Here is a 19,538-nt window from a genome sequence, read left to right on the forward strand (position 1 = left end):
TGTTCACATTTATTGAGCAATAAAGATATATGTGAGGCATTCTACATGAGTTAGTAAGTACTGATTTAATAGTCTTAAAAACTACCTACTTGCACCATGGCATTTTCTCCATTGAGCTTTTTAATAAAATATTCTAGAATCAATAAAATGCATGGTGCCAAGAAAAAAACTAGAGACGATCTATTATGTTTATACAACATGGATGTCCTAGGTATCACAAAGTAATATAATTCAGACACTATACTAATTAATTGGGTAGCTACAAAAAGAGAACATTAAAAAAATAGAATAAAAGGTCTGATTTTTAAAAAAATCTTTGCATATAAACACAGTTATGGCTATAACAAACAAACATGGATTTATTTAGAGCTGCAAGATAAAAAAAAAACAATCGCTCTGCCTCTTCCTTGTTTCTTTCATTTGAAGCCAGACAGAGAAAGAGAGTCCATCTTTGGTATCCCTTAATAGACTGCAATTTGGTTTGCCTTCTTTTCTGCCTTCTTTCGACCTTCTTTTCCTTTTTTATCAATTGTATAGTAACCATTTCCCTCCTGCCATCCACTTAAGGTCAACTGGCTTTTTAACATCTTTCCTCATGCTCATTTCATGATTATTTATAGACTGCATTGTATAAGAAGCTTATTGACAATATATACTTAATCACATACTTGAAAAAATAATATTTTATTTTTCTAGAATAAGAGATGACTTTTCTAAAGATTTTTTGTCAGTTATCAATAAGCTAAAAATTAGATTAGGTAATGAGGGAAACTATAGCCAAATAGATTAAACATAAGGTGTGTGTGTGTGTGTGTGTGTGTGTGTGTGTGTGTGTGTGTAGGATTTTGGTTGGGTGAGGTGGAGGGAGCAGGACAAAAAGACCATAGGGTCCTCAAAGACCTACTTTCTTGTTTTCATCATTCTATATCTGTTGAAAATGTACCCACCTACACTTTAAGACTTAGCGGATTCTCCAACTCAAGTTCTTGGACCAGTAATTTTTTTTCTTTGTAATAGAGGTGCCTATACATATTTTTATCACCAGCATGTTACAAGGTCTAGAGTAACACTCACCTGAACTGTACTGTTCTTATGCATCCGTCATTTCTCAATCTTAAAGCAACCAAGTCTTCTACCAGCTTTTGTTAATTTTAATCCAATCTCTTGTTCTTCTCCTCTTGCTCATTCTTTTCTCAGCCTTAAGTTATACAAATGCATATTTTATATGTTCTGGCACTTCTGACATTTACGTTTGTGTTTAATGATTTCTTGCCATGATATTCAATATCTGACATCTTGGAATAGTCTAGTCCATTGTCTAGTTTTACCTCTAGTTAAAATGTTTCTGACAAGAACGAAGCATTGCAATGGAACCTCTTAATAGGGGCATTACTGTGGCAGTAGATGTAAATTGAGGTTCCAAACAACCCAAAAGAGGAATAATGGAAGTGATCAGTGATTAAATGAACTGCACATATAATTGCATACATATGACTCAGGCGAATCACTTGCACTGAAAAGGACAGAGAAGGCTTAAAGAGGGAGAATTAGAATGATATTTGAGAGAAATACAGCTTGAATAAAGAGCAGGGCGCGGTGAAGTTACTTATGGCAGGTGGAGCAGGTTTACTTATAAAAGTAATCGTAAACATTACTCATAATAACTGCATTGTTACTGATCCACTCATAGTAGAACATGTTGTTTTAGAGGTTTTGCTCCTTTTATCTGTTGAGAATGAATTTACATTGAATGTAAACTTTCATCTAATTCTCCATAAAATCCCAGATATCTCTCTTAAACTCCAGGCTTATGTACAAAAAGCTTGAATATCCCCTATTGGATATCCCACTAGAATTAAAACCATAGCATATCTAAAATCGGTGTGTCTAAAATTTTCCTCAAAATATGCCTGGTTTTTGCTTTTTCCCAAGTTCGGTTGCAGTAGCAACATTTATCCAGTGATAAAAACGTGAAAACCCAAAATTGTTTTGTACACTTTCTTCTTAGTCTTCAGATCTAATCAATAAATTCTTTTGTTTTCATCAGCAATCTCCCTTGCAGATGTACCCTCCTCCCTATGCCCTTGCATCTTTCTTAACTTCTTGACATTGCTTGTCTGGATTGTCATGAGAGCTTCTTACCAGATCTCATTGACCTCAAGATGTCATCAGATCTAACTCACCCAACTGCCAGAGGAATCATTCTAAATTCAAATCTGATTCCGTTGCTTCCTTGGCTTTAAATTTCACCATTCATGAAAACAGTGACTAGCTCTGCCATATTCATGTTGATAATAATACGCGTATAATGTTAACACTAAGCCATGGGGCTAGCCCCACCTCTCTGGGGATCTTTTAAAACTACCTGTACATTTTTAAAGGTTGTTCTCATAATGCAGTCTATAATTTCATTTAACTGGAAAACGTAGGATCATAAAGTTTTCACTTATATTACCACCAATTATATGAAAAATACACCACCTGTTTTTTACATCTCATAGCATTGTTTCCACCCCACCCCCACCCCCTTATCCTTATGGCAATTTTTGCTTTACCAAAATTAAGCAAACTAGCAGCCCCTAGGCAGAATCTGGTACACATCTATGTTTCAAAGTATCGGGCTATAATCTAAGAATCGTGAGATTGTAAATTAACAGCTTGATTTCCAGCTTATCTTGAAAAGAATTGGAAAGTTAGAAATACTGTATATAATTTCCTATAAGATAATGATTATTTGAAGGTGAGGGGCTACTGCCCCCTTTTGACAGCCTGACTGCTCCATTTGTCCTCAGTTTACTCAGCTGCTTTCTTCTACCACACATCCAGTCTTTTAAGGCATTTGGGGTAGAGAAACACAGCGCTTGTCTTATCCTGCCCAATATGAGATGGGAAAGATTCTAGTGACTTTGTTTTTCGACTTTGTAGCACCTTCAGTGTTTACCATGGTGTTCATCGTATTTTGAATGTTCAATAAGTTAGTTTTGGTATAGTTGAATGATACATACAAATGAGGTGCTACAAAATCTTGCCAAGCTCCCTGAAAGCATGCATTTGTTTCTCAACTGATCAGATGTCTTGTCTCCCTTGTTAATTTGTTTAGTTAACCACCTGCGTATTTGTTTTCCTGTTTATCCCACCTTACTTGGCTTTAATCGAATGTTCCTAGATGGCAGAGTTCATGCATTTTAATGCCCTTTGTTCAAAAATGCATTAGTAAGCATCATTGCTGAATAATACCGATAAACACATGTAGAAAATATTTCTGCATCCTTTTATTACAATAGTAATTAAGTGATTAACTATGTAGGTAACATAATAGCATTATTGGCAATAATAGACTTCCCAAAACACTAATTTGAGGCCATATCAAGTTGAGACTCAACTGGAACTATATTAATGTCTGTAATTAGGGTCAGTGTAGACCAAGGGGTCTCCGGTGGCTGCTAGGAAGGATTAATCACACAGATGCAATAGATGATAACATTAATGGCTTAGGTTAAGAGGGATTTGGCTGAGACTTCCCATGCCCCTTGACTAAGCGGCCAGGGTGTGTTTCTTAGACGTGTAGCATCAGCAAGTCTCTTTGCAGCAGCACCTGTGCACAACTCGAAGTTCGAAGTTTCAGCAGCTTGGGCCTTTGAAAAGGTATTTGGAAAGTTTCCCAGGTTGTATGCTGCAGAAGCTGAAGGCAGTACAGTGATAATTAATAAAGTGCCAGACTGGATAATTGTAGGAACTGTAAAAGATACTAAAATGCTGTTACCAGAGGCTCAGATGCACCTGTGAACGTGTGAAGTTAATTTGCCTGAGCAACGTTCCGTGAGAACGGATGGGGACAAGGCGGGTGAAATTTTTGTTAAATAATTCAGACTTCAGACAGGGTAGCTCTCTAAAACAAGAGAGAGAGAGAAAGAGAGAAGAGAGAGGAAAGGGGAAGGGAGGAAGGAAAGAAGGAGGGAAGGAAGGGAGGAAGAGAGGAAAGGAGAAAAGAATCTCCTGTTGGCATAGGGTTTATGAAAGGAGTTCCTCCTGCATTCTTTCATTATATATACTTCTCTGTGACCTTGACAAAAGTTTAAGAACTGTATTATTAGAGTTTTCTTATTCCCATAGGACTGGAGTGATGGCATTGCCCTTTTAACCAATTTTTAAATAACAATAAACCTCCTCTTGTGTAACAGTATACCTCCTGATACTGCAGTGTGAAATGCTGAGTGAGAGGACCTTGTGTTCTATATGTCACCCTAAATCTCACACAGGCTAATATCTATCAAGTTTCAAAATACAATAAGTTAATGAGAAAAAAAGAAAGGGTTAGAATGAAGATACCTCCCTCACAGCTTTGTCATGGGACAGGAGGTGGGGGAATTATTGAGAACCACAGAATTCTAAGCAATTTCAGAGCTTATGACAGATGATAGATCAATGGTAGCCCTACTGTTGTGATTGTTGTTTGTTGTTGCTATTTTCATTATTATTGAAGTGGCTTTTCGAAAAAATGAAAAACAAATTCCTTGAGGTGAATTATTGCCAGTGATTATTCTGATCTTCTAAGTAGGTGGTACAAGATGGATGTATGTAGGCAACACCTCTTCTAAATCAACGTTACCATGTACAAGTATTTTCTCCCAGAGTACTCCATTCTCTTGCATATCTGGCTCAGAAATGAACAGACTGTGCTAGTTCAACAACAATTCTCTGGGTGACTTACAATTCAATTCATTCTGATACTGAAATGTCCACGGTCACGAGACCCCTCCACAAGACCACCAGAGACAAGAGTCAAAGCCAAACGGCAAGGGTCATTTATTGCAGGTTCGAACCTGGACCTCCGCGCACTCGTTGCCGGTGACGCTAAGAGGTCCCGATGGAGTTTAGTACAGCTCTTTTATAACAGGTACAAACAAGCTCGCGACCTTCAGGGGTGGGGGGTACTGATTGGCTAACTTTTAAACAAAGACATTAGTCACTGATTGGTTAACTTTTAAACAAAGACACTAGTCACCGTCTGATTGGTTGGATGGTTGCAAAAGGGGGTTCAGCAAGCATAGTTACAGAAGCGAGAGCGGCTGGTTAAGTTTCGGTTTCCTGAGGCTTTGTTTTTCAATTAGGAATACTTAAGATGGGGCCATAGTTACAAACAGTACAAACAGGAAGATCGATGCAATCCTAGCAGCACTACGGCCTAATGGCAGGGCATCAATTCAGTCCTATTTCTACCAAAGTAGAACATAGCCCTTCAATACTAACTACTCAGAGTTAGTGAAGACCCCACGAGTTAAGGACTCAGTGCCTGCTCTCATTTCAGATATCAGCTTCAAGTCATGAGACCCCAGGCTACTTGTATTTTTATCGGACTTGGTTTACAGATTTGGTGGTTCTCACAATCTCCCTTCAGATTTGATAATTTGCTAGAATGACACAGAAAGAACTATACTTATGATTACCGGTTTATTATAAAGAATACAAATGAAAAGCCAGATGAAGAGGTAAATAGGGTGAATGGAGAAGGGTCCTAAGTACAGTTTCTGTCTCAGTGGAGTTGGGATATGTCCCCTCTAGGTACATTGATATGTTTACTAACAAGGAAGCTTCTGCAAATCTCATGGTTCAGAGGTTTTCTACTGAGGTTTTGTTACCTAGGCCCGATTGATTAAATCATCGGCCATATGCTTGAACTTCAGCTCCAGTCCCACCACCCTCCCTGACCTCCAGGTAGGGTTCAAAGTTCTCGCTCTCTAATCAGGTGGCTGGTTCTTCTCCAGAAGCTGTCTTGCCACACTCCCCCCACCCCCAATCCTGGAGTCATCTCATTAACATAAACTGTGTGTGGTCAAAGAGGGCTAGTTATTAATTAACAAAAGACCCTTCTATCGCTCAGGAAATTCCAAGCATTTTAGAAGCTCTGTGCCAGGAACCAGGGAAAAAGACCAAATATATTTTTGATTATACCATGCAAACTTTGCCAGATATTGGTTCTTCTGAGTTTCTTATCCTTTCCATTGTCTTTGGGAATTTCTAAGTACTAAAACCTTGACTTCACCCTTTTCTGCTTTTCTTGGAGACCAGTGTTGTTGAAACTGCCCAGACATAAAATGTATACAATTATTTATACCTGTATTTCTCTGCAAAAACCATACAAATTAGTTTGCTTAAAATCCATGTACAGTTTATTTTTTTGTTTGCATTTTGTAGGCTTTTGATGCAGCAACTCAATTTGCTTGCCTTCTCTTTAGATATGAAATTACATGTAATCTCTTTCCCAAATAAAACCATTTTCCCACTCTCAGTGTATTTATCCTTCACTTTACGTTCAAGTCTTTCTAACATTGGATTTATTCAATGGTAAAATAAAAAGCTCAAAATTAAACATGTGTAGTGTATTTGTTTATATTTCTATACCATATATACATATTGCGTATAATCAATTATGTATTTGTGTTTTAATCTGCCTCACTCTGGGAGTTTCCTTGAAGGAGATTTTGTCTTTAACATATGTCTTTTTAAAAATATAAATATACAACCTGAGAAAAAACAAAAGTGCAGAGACAGAAAATAATGACACCACAGAATGCCACTATTTCTTTTCCTTTTGATTAATCCAACATGCAAATATAAACGCATTTTGGTTACTTAAGTTCAATGATGTTTTGCTTTTTTATTCTTATAAATGAAAATATTAACGTAGTCTTTAAGTGATAACATGTAGGGGAGATACGTTAGCAAAACTTTTCTTAATGAAGTATCTAATATAGCCTCTCCAAGTTTCTATATCCATCTGTAAGGTCATACATATGTACATGCCTGTGCATACTTATAATACGAATGAGAAAGCCTATTTTACAATGTTATGAGGAGAATGGACATCTTTTTTTATACTTACATATCCAAATGCATGTCAATCTTTCCGTTATTAAGCTCTTTAAAATAATTGTTTCTTTTTATTTCTAGGTAACCTTCAAAGCATCAAGACATTCAGTTTCACCAGATTTAAAATGTGTTCTTCTGGCATATGATGTCAAACAGGTAAAGAGTGATCTTTGAAGAAAAATTTTTCATTGTGTGTTGCATTCAAGTGAGTTCATAGTTGTGTTGCATTCAAGTGAGAGTTCATAGTTTTCCTTGGTCATCTACTCAACTAGAGAAAATTTGACATATCCAGTAGGTGCAGGTGAATACTGATAACCAATATTGCACAAGAGAGTTTTGACAACAATGTCCTTTCTTCCACATCCAGCTAGCAAATAACTGGAGCAATCTGCTGGGTGCTTGTACTGGTCCAAGTTCATCGCTTTTGGAGGAGAGTGTGGCAGAGCTTAGCAAATCCAAAAAATGGGGGCTTTTGACAATTCCAGGATAAGCCTTAATATCTACTTGTGTTGTATATATATGTAGATTAAGGGGTTTCCTAATGGCTGTGCCTGAGCTGCGGTATGTATTGTGGGAAGAGCTGGTGAAAACATTGATTCAGTTTATGGTCAAAGGATTCTTTGTTGGTGTTTGAGCATAAGCCTCGTGGTTGTAGAAATTTCTAAAAGTGGGGCAAGGCAAGGAATCAATTCTGAACAAATAAAGTGTTCTAACTGCAATTAGTATTTCATTATTCCATGTCAGCTCTATAGCACAATTAGAGCAATATGTATGGTTGTGGAGTATTTTTACTCAGATATAATTTGCACTGTTAAAAAGCAAAGTAAATGTTGAAAAGGCAATTCAGCAGATTAGCTTCTGTAGAAAATAAATGATTTTGAAAATTATTCAAGAATGTTTTGTGTGCTTTAAGGCAGACAATAAAAATTTATAGACAAAGCAGGAAGCCTCATATAATGCATTGAAACCCTTCGAGCACATGAAGTTTTACTATTCAAAGGACCTTCTACTTGATGGTTTTAGTCTTTTGAAATATACATGTGTTATATTTTTAGACAAGTTTATATTTCTTATTTAAAATAATTAATTTACACTACAAAAGGCTGGGAGGCTGTAATCAAAGACATCTTTTTCCTGTTATAAATCTTGGCCCTTTTCCTTTACCTTTGTTCTGTGTTCTCTCTACTCGTTGGGATTTTGAAAAACACGTAAGAGTTGGAAAAGTGCTTGAGCTTTATAACCAAACTATTACAGCATCCTCAAGTTTTTAAAACAAAATTTATCTAAAGAGTTTTAACTTAAAATGACTGCTATATTAAAATGATAATAAACTTTACAAAAAATCAGGTTTCAGTAGCTATAGTTTGTTTTATTCTGTTTCATTGATCTATGTGTCTATCCTTCTGCTAGTTCCATGAAGTCTTCTCTTATTTTGGATATTTTACATAAATGGAATCATCCAGTATATGACTGTTGTCTGGCTTCTTTCACTTAGTATAATACTTTTTAGATTTATCCACATTATAATATGTATCAGTACTTCATTCCTTTTTTACAGTTGAATACTATTTCATTGTATGTATGTACTACATTTATTCATTTATCCATTGAAGGATACTGGGGTTTTTTCCACCTTTTGGCTGTTATGAATAGTGTTGTTGTAAACATTTGTGCACAAGCATTTTTTTTGAGTACCTGTTTTCAACTTTGGAGATAAATATTGAGGTGTGAAATTGCTGCGTAATGTGATAATTCTACGTTTATCTTTTTGAGAAACCACCAAATCACTTTCTAAAACGGCTGCACCATTTTACATTCCCACGGGCAATGTGCAAGTGTTTCAGTTTCTCTGTATCCTCACCAACAGTTGTTATTTTCCATTCTTCTTATTGTAGCTATTCAAATGTATATGAATTGATATCTCATTGTGGTTTTAGTGTATACATCCCTAATTAGACTAATGATAAGCATATTTTCATATGTTTGTTGGCCTTCTGTGTTTCTTCTTTGGAGAAATGTCTATTCAAGTCCATTGCAGTTGTTTTTTTTTTTCCTTTTTGTAGTTGAGTTTGAGAGCTGTTTAGATATTCTGGATTTGTTGGCCTTCTGTGTTTCTTCTTTGGAGAAATGTCTATTCAAGTCCATTGCAGTTGTTTTTTTTTTTTCTTTTTGTAGTTGAGTTTGAGAGCTGTTTAGATATTCTGGATAGAAGACCCTTATCAAATATATGATTTGCAAATATTTTCTTCCACTCAGTAGATTGCTTTTTCACTTTTTTGATAATGTCCTTTGGTGCATAAATTTAAAAAATTCTGATGAAGTATGATTTATCTATTTTTGTCTCTTGTTACTCATGCTTTTGGTACCATATCTAAGAATACATTGCCAAATTCAAGGTCATGAAGTTGTACCCTTACGTTTTTTTCTAAGAGTTTTGTAGTTTCAGTTCTTATATTTAGGTTGTTGATATATTTTGAATTATTACTTTTTATTGTTTGAGATAGCCTTAAAAACATTTTAAGGTTCCTGTTATATATTGAAAAACCATTCCAAAATAGTTTTGTTGGTTTATACTGCCCTGAGGCAATACATAGCCTGTTACATTGACATATATACACTACCATGTGTAAAATAGATAGCTAGTGGGAAGCTGCTGCATAGCACAGGGAGATCAGCTCAGTGCTTTATGAAGACCTAGAGGGGTGGGATAGGGAGGGTGGGAGGGAGGCTAAAGAGGGAGGGATATATGTATATGCATAGCTGATTCACTTTGTAGTACAGCAGAAACTAACACAACATTGTAAAGCAACTATAGTCCAATAAAGATGAAAAAACAGAGTAATTATTAAATTGATAGATTATATATAACCTAACTACTAGTTGAATGCATACACAACCCCCCCACACACATACACACAATAAGTATTGGTGTTATATTACTATGTAATAAATCACCCCAAACTTAGTGACTTCAAAAAAAAAAATTACTGTTGTTCACAGTTTGTGTGTATCAGGAATTTGGGATTGGCTTAAGTGGGAGGTTCTGGCTTTAATGACGTTGCAATCAGGTATCAGCTGGGGCTGCAGTCATCTGACAGCTTGACTGAGGCTGGAGGATAGACTTCCAAGGTAGCTCTCTCACATGGGTGGGTAATTGGTGCTTGCTGATGTCATGAGGCCTCAGGTTTCTCCACATGAAACTCTCTACAGTGCTGCTTGAGTGTCCTCATAACATGGTACTTGGAATATCCCAGAGTGAGTAGCACAGAAGATAAAGATAGAGATTTCAGTGCCTTGCCTGATCTCTCTTTGGAAGTAACCTGTTATTTTCACCATGTATGTATATTTTTTTGTCACACAAGTCAGCTCTAATTCAGTGTTGGAGGGGGCTACCAGAGGGTGAGGATTTGGGGAGACCATCTTAGAGGCTGACTAACATAGTCCCCAAATATTTCATATTCATCCTATGTGAAGTATACTCAAGGCCTCCCAAATTTTTATGCATTACAGCCTAGCATTTTAATCAAGCAGATCAATCTCCTTAGGCATGGTTTCTTGACTGTAGTCCCTTGCGTATATTTATATATTCATATATAAAATTAAATATGCTCAATATATATCCATATGTTTGTATCCATATAAATACTATAAAGATACACATATATTTTAATATGTATTTAAATACCAATTTGACTATTATTCTCAGGTTTTTTTTTTTACTTTTATTGTGAATAACATTTATTTACTCCATTCATTTATCTTTTGTAGTCTTAGTATTTTTTTAAACATCTATGTGTATAATTCAATCATTAGTTTCATTGTCCTTTCTTTAAATATATCACTGATTTTTTGGTTTGAATTATTTTTTGACTTGGAGGAATTTTGAATTTTGTGAATTTTTATCTTTCACTTTGTTGTGTTTATTTTTGTTCTAGGCTTAGAGAAATGCCCACCAATATGATAAATATAAACTTGTAATTTTTAAAATATTTTATGCGTAAACATTCATTCTATTTTAGTTGCAATTGTTTATGGTGACAAGTGATCAAAAACTCTCTTTCTAATGATCATAGTAATAAAAAGACCTATCGTTCATATGAGTGAATGTAATCATGCCCAGTCTTCGGAAGGGCAAGACTCCGAAGGGACATTTTTGATGTATTATTGGAAAACCACCCGACACAATAAACTGTTTCATGAATGCCATACCTGTCCTCAGTTTCCCCATGACTATAATGAAGAGGGAAGAAATATGAATGCTTCTCAAACTTACTCAAATTTACTGTCCTGAAAAATTTCCTGGTCATGTGATAATAATCCTGCCTCTGGGATTCTGTGCAAGAGCCACTCACTATACAGGATCTAGCCCTGTTATTTTGGAGTCAGAGGAGCTTGCTGGGGAGAGCTAATTTAGTTTTATTTCCCTACTGATATTCTCGATTTGAATCAAATGTCAATAATTTAGTGTAGGCCAAATTTAGGAAGTGTCTTTTAGGTCAACAACTGAGTTCTTCTGTGTGTAACCTGTGGGCTACCAATGTTGAATCACACTAATCTGTGGGTTGCCAATGTTGAAATGCTTTATTCAGAGCTTAAGTTGGCATCATCATCGTGTCTAAGCTATGAAGAGTATGATTCTGACCTTTTTCTTAGCTTTATTTTTATTTTTTTCTTAGCTTTTTGCATGTCAACTATACTATTTTAACAAACACTACAATGATCTGCAATTTTAGTACAGTAAGTTCCCTACATATGAACGAGTTCCGTTCCAAGAGTCCAATTTGTTCATAAGTCCAACAAAGTTGGCCTAGGTACCCAACTAACACAATCGGCTATATAGTACTGTACTGTAATAGGTTTATAATACTTTTCACACAAATAATACATAAAAAACAAACACCAAAAATAAAGAGAACATTTTTAATCTTACAGCACAGTACCTTGAAAAATACAGCAGTCCAACAGCTGGCATCCAGGGGCTGGCATCAGGTGAACAGGCAAGAAGAGTTACTGACTGGAGGAGGGAGAGGAGGTGGGAGATGGTAGAGCTGAAGGGTCGTCAGCGATAGGAGATGGAGGGCAGGCTGCAATGTCACTCACGCCTGACACTGATGGCACAGGTTCTGGTTCCTTGCTGGATTCACTTCTATCTACGCTCTTGGAAAAACGATCCAGTGATGTCTGGGTGGTAGCTCTTTTTTTCTCGTCATAGATGACAGGGTAGCACTGGATTGTATTCTCAACGGCTGCTGCATCCTTCATGTACCGTTCTACATTCGGGTCCTGTGCCTCAAAAACTCACAGTGCCTCCTCAAATAAAGAAAATCCCCGTGCCATTTCCTGCGTCCTGAATCTCTTCGGTTCTTCAGTTACTTCTTCCTCTTGTCTCTCTTCGTCTTTTCTCTGGGCCTCCAATTCCTGCTGCTTCTTAGCAGTACCACCTGCATCACCACTGCTTTTACGCCTGCTTCCAGACATCCTGGGCTTAAAATAAAGATACTGTACTACTGTACTCTATACAGTACTGTACAGTAAAGCACACAAAAGCACAACCACTTGTAGAGGATGCACGCACACGACAGTGTACACCAGACACATGAACTAACTTAACGTGATTGGACATGGGAATGCATGTTAGCATCTTTGAAAGTTCACAGCTTGAAGGTTCTTAAGTAGGGACTAACTGTATCCGTAGTCATAAAGCAATTACGATTACTAATATAGGTTTATGGACAGTTTTTGAAGATTCTGTATCAGGAGTTGCATGCTAAATAAATCATGGAAACTGTAAGCCAATAATTTTTTAGTCCTTTGCAAAGAAGACAAAATAATATTCATTTTTGTATCAATGTCATTTTTATTGAACTTAGGCTGAATCTTTTCTGTTGAGATGTATAACTATTAATTAATTTTAATATGATTAATACAAAGACTATTTCCCCCATGCAAATTATTTGTGTTCTACAACATCAAAAAGGTAATTTGAACAAAGTGAGAAGCTGCTTTTCTTTTTCTGGCCAGATTAATGTTTCTCATATTTTGGGCCTATAGCATGGTTCCTAGGTTGTTCTTCTGCTCCACAGAATTTGAGAATGTTTTGTGCCTGTTGTCTATAGGAATCTGTGGACAGATCAAGGTAAATGATATTCTCCTGTAAGACTCTTACAGATAAATGGGGGAAACAGGGAGAAAAGATCGTTTATGATTGGAAGGAAAGATGAGTCTTCCTGTAGGAAGGTAGAGAATGCTGCAGGGGCACTTTGGGGTGACCTTGCGATCCTTAAGACTGTAAGAGTGATATTTATTCCGTTTGCTGCAAAAGGAGAAGTCTACTGGCAATGGTAGAGCTTAAGCCTGGCTGCCCCTGCTGAAGTGCTTTTACTTGCGGCCGGGAAGCTTCCTGATAGTTTGTTTTTTTTATGCCCAGACTACTTGTCACAATTGCAGGAACTGTCAGACCCATATCACTTGGTGACCCTGCTTACACAGAAGCTGACACCAAAGCAAAGCAAACTTAAAAACCTCCAGGTGATGTCCCAGAAATACTGGAGAAAGGAGCAGGAAATCAGATTGATCATTTTCCTCTTTTTTTTTTTTTTTTTTTTTGCGGTACGCGGGCCTCCCACTGCTGCGGCCTCCCCCGTTGCGGAGCACAGGCTCCAAACGCGCAGGCTCACGGGACCAGCCGCTCCGCGGCATGTGGGATCCTCCCGGACCGGGGCGCGAACCCGTGTCCCCTGCATCGGGAGACGGACTCCCAACCACTGCGCCACCAGGGAAGCCCTTTCCTCTTTCTTTAAAAGAAGATACTAAACTTGCATAATCAAAGGGAAAATAAATAAACAAAACCAAAATAAATTTCACCTCATATATCCAGATTGTTGAGTTTATCTAACTATGTTTTAGGATGTAACAATATTTGAGAGAAATATTTCTAAAGTAAATGGTATATTTTCTGCATTATTAGACCAAGGAAAGAGAACTCAGGAAATACTTTTCTCCTTGGCTCATGGCTGTCATTATGAACACTGATTACTCTGCAATAACTCAACAGGAAACCTGCCTGGTTTCTCACATCTGTGTCCTTGTCTGAAGGATAGGGTACAGAAGAATGAAGAGCCTGGAGAGAAAGACAAGTACTGTATGGTATCACTTATGTGTAGAATTTAAAAAATACCAACTTGTTAAAACAGAATAAAATGGTGGTTACCAGGGAATGGCGGGTGGGGGAACAGGACAGATGTTATTTTAGGGGACAGACTTACAAGGAGTAGTAAACAAGCCCTAGAAATTGTAATGCACGGTACAGTGAATATAGACAACAGTACTGTATGGGAATCATCAAACTTGCTGAGACTAAAAATTATTGCAAATACCTAAAAAGAAAGTGTAATTCTGTAACGTGATAGAGATGCTAATTATTGCTACAGTGGCAGTCATATTATAATATATAAATGAACATGTACACATTAAACTTATACAATGATATAGGTCAAAATATATTTCAATTTATAAAAATTGGGGGATAGTGTGTTTAAGTCATCTCTTGTTGAAAGGAATGTTATAGCCCAGGTTCCCTTCAATCATTCCTCTTCCTTTAAATCAGTTTCCCACACTCAAGCTAAGCTGATCTTTAAAAAAAAAAATCTGATTGTCATCCACTGTTTAAAACCTTCCTAAGGCTTCTTGGGATAAAGAAGTCATAATAGCCTACAAGGCCCTGCCTGCCGTTTTAGCCTCACCTTCCACAAACCACCCCCAACCTGTTCTCAGCACTTCTGGGATTTCCTTCAGTTCTTCGAAACACCATGCCCCTCCCATCATCGGGCTTTCACTACTCTTCTGCCTGGAACAAGTTCCTACCCCTTTCTTCATATTGATAATTTTTACTTATTCTTTAGATGCCAACTCAAGCATACGTGCCTTAAACATCAAGGCTGTTCCATTTGGCTGTTCCAAATCAAGGCTGATTTGGTCATATTTCCCTATTACAAGTTTCATGGTACTCTCTCTCCCCACTGTAGAATTTATCACAACTATAATTGTGTCTAATACAATGCCTGACACAGTGTTACTCAAAAAAAAAAAAGAATAAATAGAAACATAATTTATGAATTAATAAACAAGAACCTCCACCAAACTTTTCCTTGAAGTGCCAGGCAAGGGTCAGTTGCCCTCCTCTATGCCTTTATAGCATGTGGTACATACTTACCTCTCAATATTTCTGTCATTGCATTGAACACGACCATTTATGTGTACATCTCCTTGACTAAACTATAAGACCCTTAAAGTCAAGAACTTTGCTTTATTCCTTTTAATGCCCACAGGGTTTTCTGCAGTCAACGGTGTATAGTAAACACTTAGTCAATGTTTGTGAAACTAAAACAGTGATTATCAATCTTGTCTGCACATCAGAATCACCTGGAGAGTTGAGTTCAACCCTGCAGAAATCCTGATTTAATTGTTTTGGGATATAGCCCAAACACTGGAGTTTTAAAAGCTCCCCAGGAGACTGTAATGTCAGCCAGGCTTACAGTCCACTGAATTTAAGTGAACTGCTCTCTTCCACCTATTGAAGACTTTTCAGACTTCAGACAAGGGAAAGACAAGAAATAAAGATGAAAATACCTGCTTTTTAATACTGCACCTACTTGGTGCCAAAGACTGTACCTGTACATCTTCATTCCTTACCATTTCTCTTTATAGCAGTTGATGTTATTTTATTAATGAAAATATAGAGACAAAGGAGATTCCTTTGCATAATAAATTTGCATAATATGACTCAAGATTGAAACTTTTTTTTTTTCTGGAACAATAGTTCTCAATATATGGTCCCAGAATAGCAGCACCAGGATCTCCTGAGAATTATTAGCAATGTAAATTCTTGGGCTCTGCCCAGACCCAATGAAACAGGAACCCTGGAGATGGACCCAAGATCTGTGGGTAACAAGCCCTCCAGGTGATTCTGATATAGCTCAAGATTGAGAGCCACCTCTTCAGAGGAAATGATTCCTTCAAATTCAAGAGCTCTACTTGGGAAAAGACCTAAGTAGCTAGAACTTAACCATGTATATGGCAGTGATTTAGAGAAAATATCATTTAAAAAAGAGAGTCTACCATTTTCTCTTTAGTATTTCAAAATAATTTAATCCTGGATTTAATGTTCAGCTGTTCCTTTCTGACCTTGGCCATTGGTCTGGCCTCATTTACTCTTCAAGGTTGATGCTTAATCTGTCATATTATAATTAGATGTGACCTAGTGAGGAATGCATGGAAGATGGAGAAAATAGGTGAGTTTATATTCAAATTATCCATACTTAAATGTTTTGTTGAAGTGTAGCATGCATACAGGAGCACGCACATACCGTGAGGATAGTCTGATGAAGTTTTACAACTGAGCATATCTCTGTAACTATCACCCAGATCGAGAAGCAAAATATTACTGTGCTCCTTTCCAGTCACTACCCACCTCAAGGGAGGCCACTGTTCAAGCTTTTAACAGCTTAGATTATTTTTTTCTGTTTTTCTACATATATATATTCATACAGTGTGTGCTGTTTTGTGTATGTCTCCTTTTACTCAACGGTGTTTGTGGAATATATCCATATTGTTCAATAGTTGGATAGTACCTTGTTCATTTTCCCTACTATTATAGCATTCCACTGCAAATATCATTGTTTATCCATTTGACTGCCAATTGGACTATAAAAAATATATACCTGAACAATATAGCTTTTTCGTGTTGGATTATTTTCTCTGATCACTCCCTTTTCTATCTATTACCCTGCAGCTTTTTTGGTGCCTGTTTCAAAAATGGATTTTAGTAGAGGGAACAAACTTTTGTTGAGTATTCAAATAGTGTCTCTTATATGGGAAGTCCATCAATTTAAACGTGCCCAAATCCTTGCTCCTTAGTCACTGATAACATATTTTACAAAGGTGGGAAGCTTAGAGATGCTAACTTACTTACTTAGGGTCGCACTTCCCAGTTGCAGAGCTCGGACTCAATCCCATCTTTCTAGCTCCAAAGCCCCTGCCATTTTCTGAAAGTTATTACATATCTCCATAGATTTATTCTGTAATCTGGCATAATTATTTTCCCATTAATTTGCAATTATATCAACTGTATTCTAATTAAGTAATTAGAAGACAAATGGAACTTGTATTGCATATAATTATTTGCAGTACTCAGGTAGCATTTATTATATTCATCCAGACTTACTGGTTATGCATTTTAACTTTCTATTTGCTTCTTAGAAGTTGTTTCTCAAAAATAGCCAACTCAATAACTGTGGGTTGCACTTTGATACCATTAATTTGAAAATATTCCTGAGGAAGAAAAAAGTATTCCAAAATATAATGCAGTCTAGATTTTATGAAATCTCGATTATCAGGATATTTGTGCTTAAGAATTGTCATCTAGTATTTGACATTTCCAATATCAAAGTTATTTTTTCCTTTATTCTGAGTTATGTGAAATCATAAATAGTTTTAACCATTTAAATCAAGTTTATTTTATGTATTATTCCAATATACTTAACATTATTAGTCCATTTGAATTATTTAACAATTGCATTTTAAGCCATCTTTGAAAAGTCAATAGTGTAATATATGTATTAATATATACTTAAGAGAAATGAAATAAGTAGAAACAAGTATTTAAAAAAAACACTTTAAACTAATATTTATAGTTTTCTTACTGTTTGGATTAACAATGCATATTAAATAGACTAATAAATAGCTAAATTAACTATTTACATTGCCAACATCCTTATTATGTCTTATGTTTGGGGTCAGAAACTTTAATTGCATTTACTGTTGTTTAGGAATAATTAGAACATGAATTTTCATGAGAATAAGCTCTTTCTAAAAAGAAAAGCAAAACCGAATGAATCTTTTCAACCGTGTCTAACAGAAGGAATAAATCAATTATACGTATGCTACAGTTACTGTGTTGATGTCTGTTCTCCAAAGTCGATGCTCTGCAGAAGAGTGGTCTTGTTATTCTCTAGAGTTAGATGCATTCACTTCAGTTTATGTTTCTACTAGTCTGTAGCTCTGTAGACAAGACCTTCTTTATGATAAATTTCTATTTTAACTAAGATGTAATTCACTGTACCATGAATCCTGCATACACTACTGCCTAAAAAAGTAACTCTTCTCTAGTGAATTATCTAACTAAATTCTGAACCTTAATACTTCAGTGCTTTACAATTACAGACAAATATTTAAGAAGTCTGTGGGAGTACATGATCTGCTCATGGAATTATCTAAGCTATTAAGATTCATGCACTTGGGGAGCACTAATATTTCAAATAATCCTATTAATAATAAACTCAGGAAATCACAGCCTAGGAAAGTGACTGTACTCAAATATATGGGACTTGGAGTTCACCTTGAGAGCCTCCTGCCTTCCAGTGCCCATAGAACACACCTTCTTGGTCCCATTGTAGCTACTGCTGCTAAATGACCTTTCTAGTTAACCTCCTCCTTTCTAAAGAGAGATAATAAGGCATGAAAAAAATATTAACATCAATTTTGGATTTTTTTCCTTGGTTAAAGCAGAAGAATCCTCAGAGGAAAAAAAAGAAAGAAAGGAAGGAAGGAAGGAAGGAAGGGAGGGACCCTGAGTTTAGGCAGATAGAATTTACAACTTTTCCTTTTTGTAGTAGCTATTATTGTATTTATCAGTGTATCATTAATTCAACCACATAGCATTTGTTTTATTTTGATTTTGAAAATAATGTTTAGTATAGAAAATTTGCAAACACTGAAAACCATGAAAAAGATGATAATAATGCTTGTATTTACCTCTTTTAGAGAACACCACTAACAATATGTTGATTTATCTCATCCAAGTCTTGTTTTTGTCATAGATACATATATCTTGTTTCCATTTATAGACAAACTTATTAGAATACTTTGAGAAATAATATATTAGCAAAACATTGTCATACTAAGCATTCCGATCTTGTTCAAGTAATCTAATGTTATATAATTACTACAAAACTTTGTGGCATAAAACAGTAATTTATTATCATCGTGGATCTTGTGCCCTCTGGAAGGGCTCTGCTATGACATTGCCACTTGCATTCTCGTTTGTGATTGCTGTCAGATGTTGTTTGGGGCTGCAGTCATCGGAAGACTTGACGGGACGGAGGATCTGCTTCCAAGGTGGCTCATTCACATGGCTGGAAGTTAATACTGGCTGTTGGCTGACAGCTCAGTGTTTCTCCATGTGGACCACTCCAGGGGTTACTTAATGTCCTCATGGCAGGGTAGCTGGCCTCTCCCAGAATGAGTGATCCAAGGGAGCAAGGTGGAGTCTGCAATGCCTTTTTGGATCTAGCTTGGACCACATAAGCCTCCATTACCACTATATTCTGTTGGCCACACAGGGTCAGCTGTGATTCCAAGTAGGAGGGGAGTATACAAGGACATGAAAATAAGGAGATGAGAATAATTATGTGTCACAGATCCCGATAGGAAGAAATCAAATTGCATGAAGGTTTTGGACAGTTCATCATGAACTCACTGTAGCATTAGTGGAGATGACATGCTGAATGCTGGTGAAGTCAGGTGGCTTTGAAGCTGGCTAACTACCAAGAGAGTTATGATTAATTAATATTATGTGTGAGCATCTCTATCAATGTATCACAGGCCTGTGT

The 19,538-nt window shown here is 36.5% G+C and overlaps 1 protein-coding gene across 9 annotated transcripts in view; it reads left to right on the plus strand.

Annotated features, from left to right (window-relative positions):
- DPP10 (dipeptidyl peptidase like 10) overlaps positions 1-19,538 on the plus strand; it is a 1,311,492-nt gene that overhangs the window by 982,913 nt on the left and 309,041 nt on the right. For 8 of the 9 annotated variants that reach the window (XM_032638357.1, XM_032638358.1, XM_032638361.1 and 5 more), the window contains one exon: positions 6,952-7,026. In XM_032638357.1, coding sequence (XP_032494248.1) covers positions 6,952-7,026 — 75 coding nt within the window. Of the gene's footprint in view, positions 1-6,951; positions 7,034-19,538 lie in introns of all 9 variants that reach the window. The other variant, XM_032638356.1, reaches the window with a different exon arrangement.

The sequence above is a fragment of the Phocoena sinus genome, chromosome 7 (assembly GCF_008692025.1).
Source record: "Phocoena sinus isolate mPhoSin1 chromosome 7, mPhoSin1.pri, whole genome shotgun sequence".
Lineage (NCBI taxonomy): Eukaryota > Metazoa > Chordata > Mammalia > Artiodactyla > Phocoenidae > Phocoena > Phocoena sinus.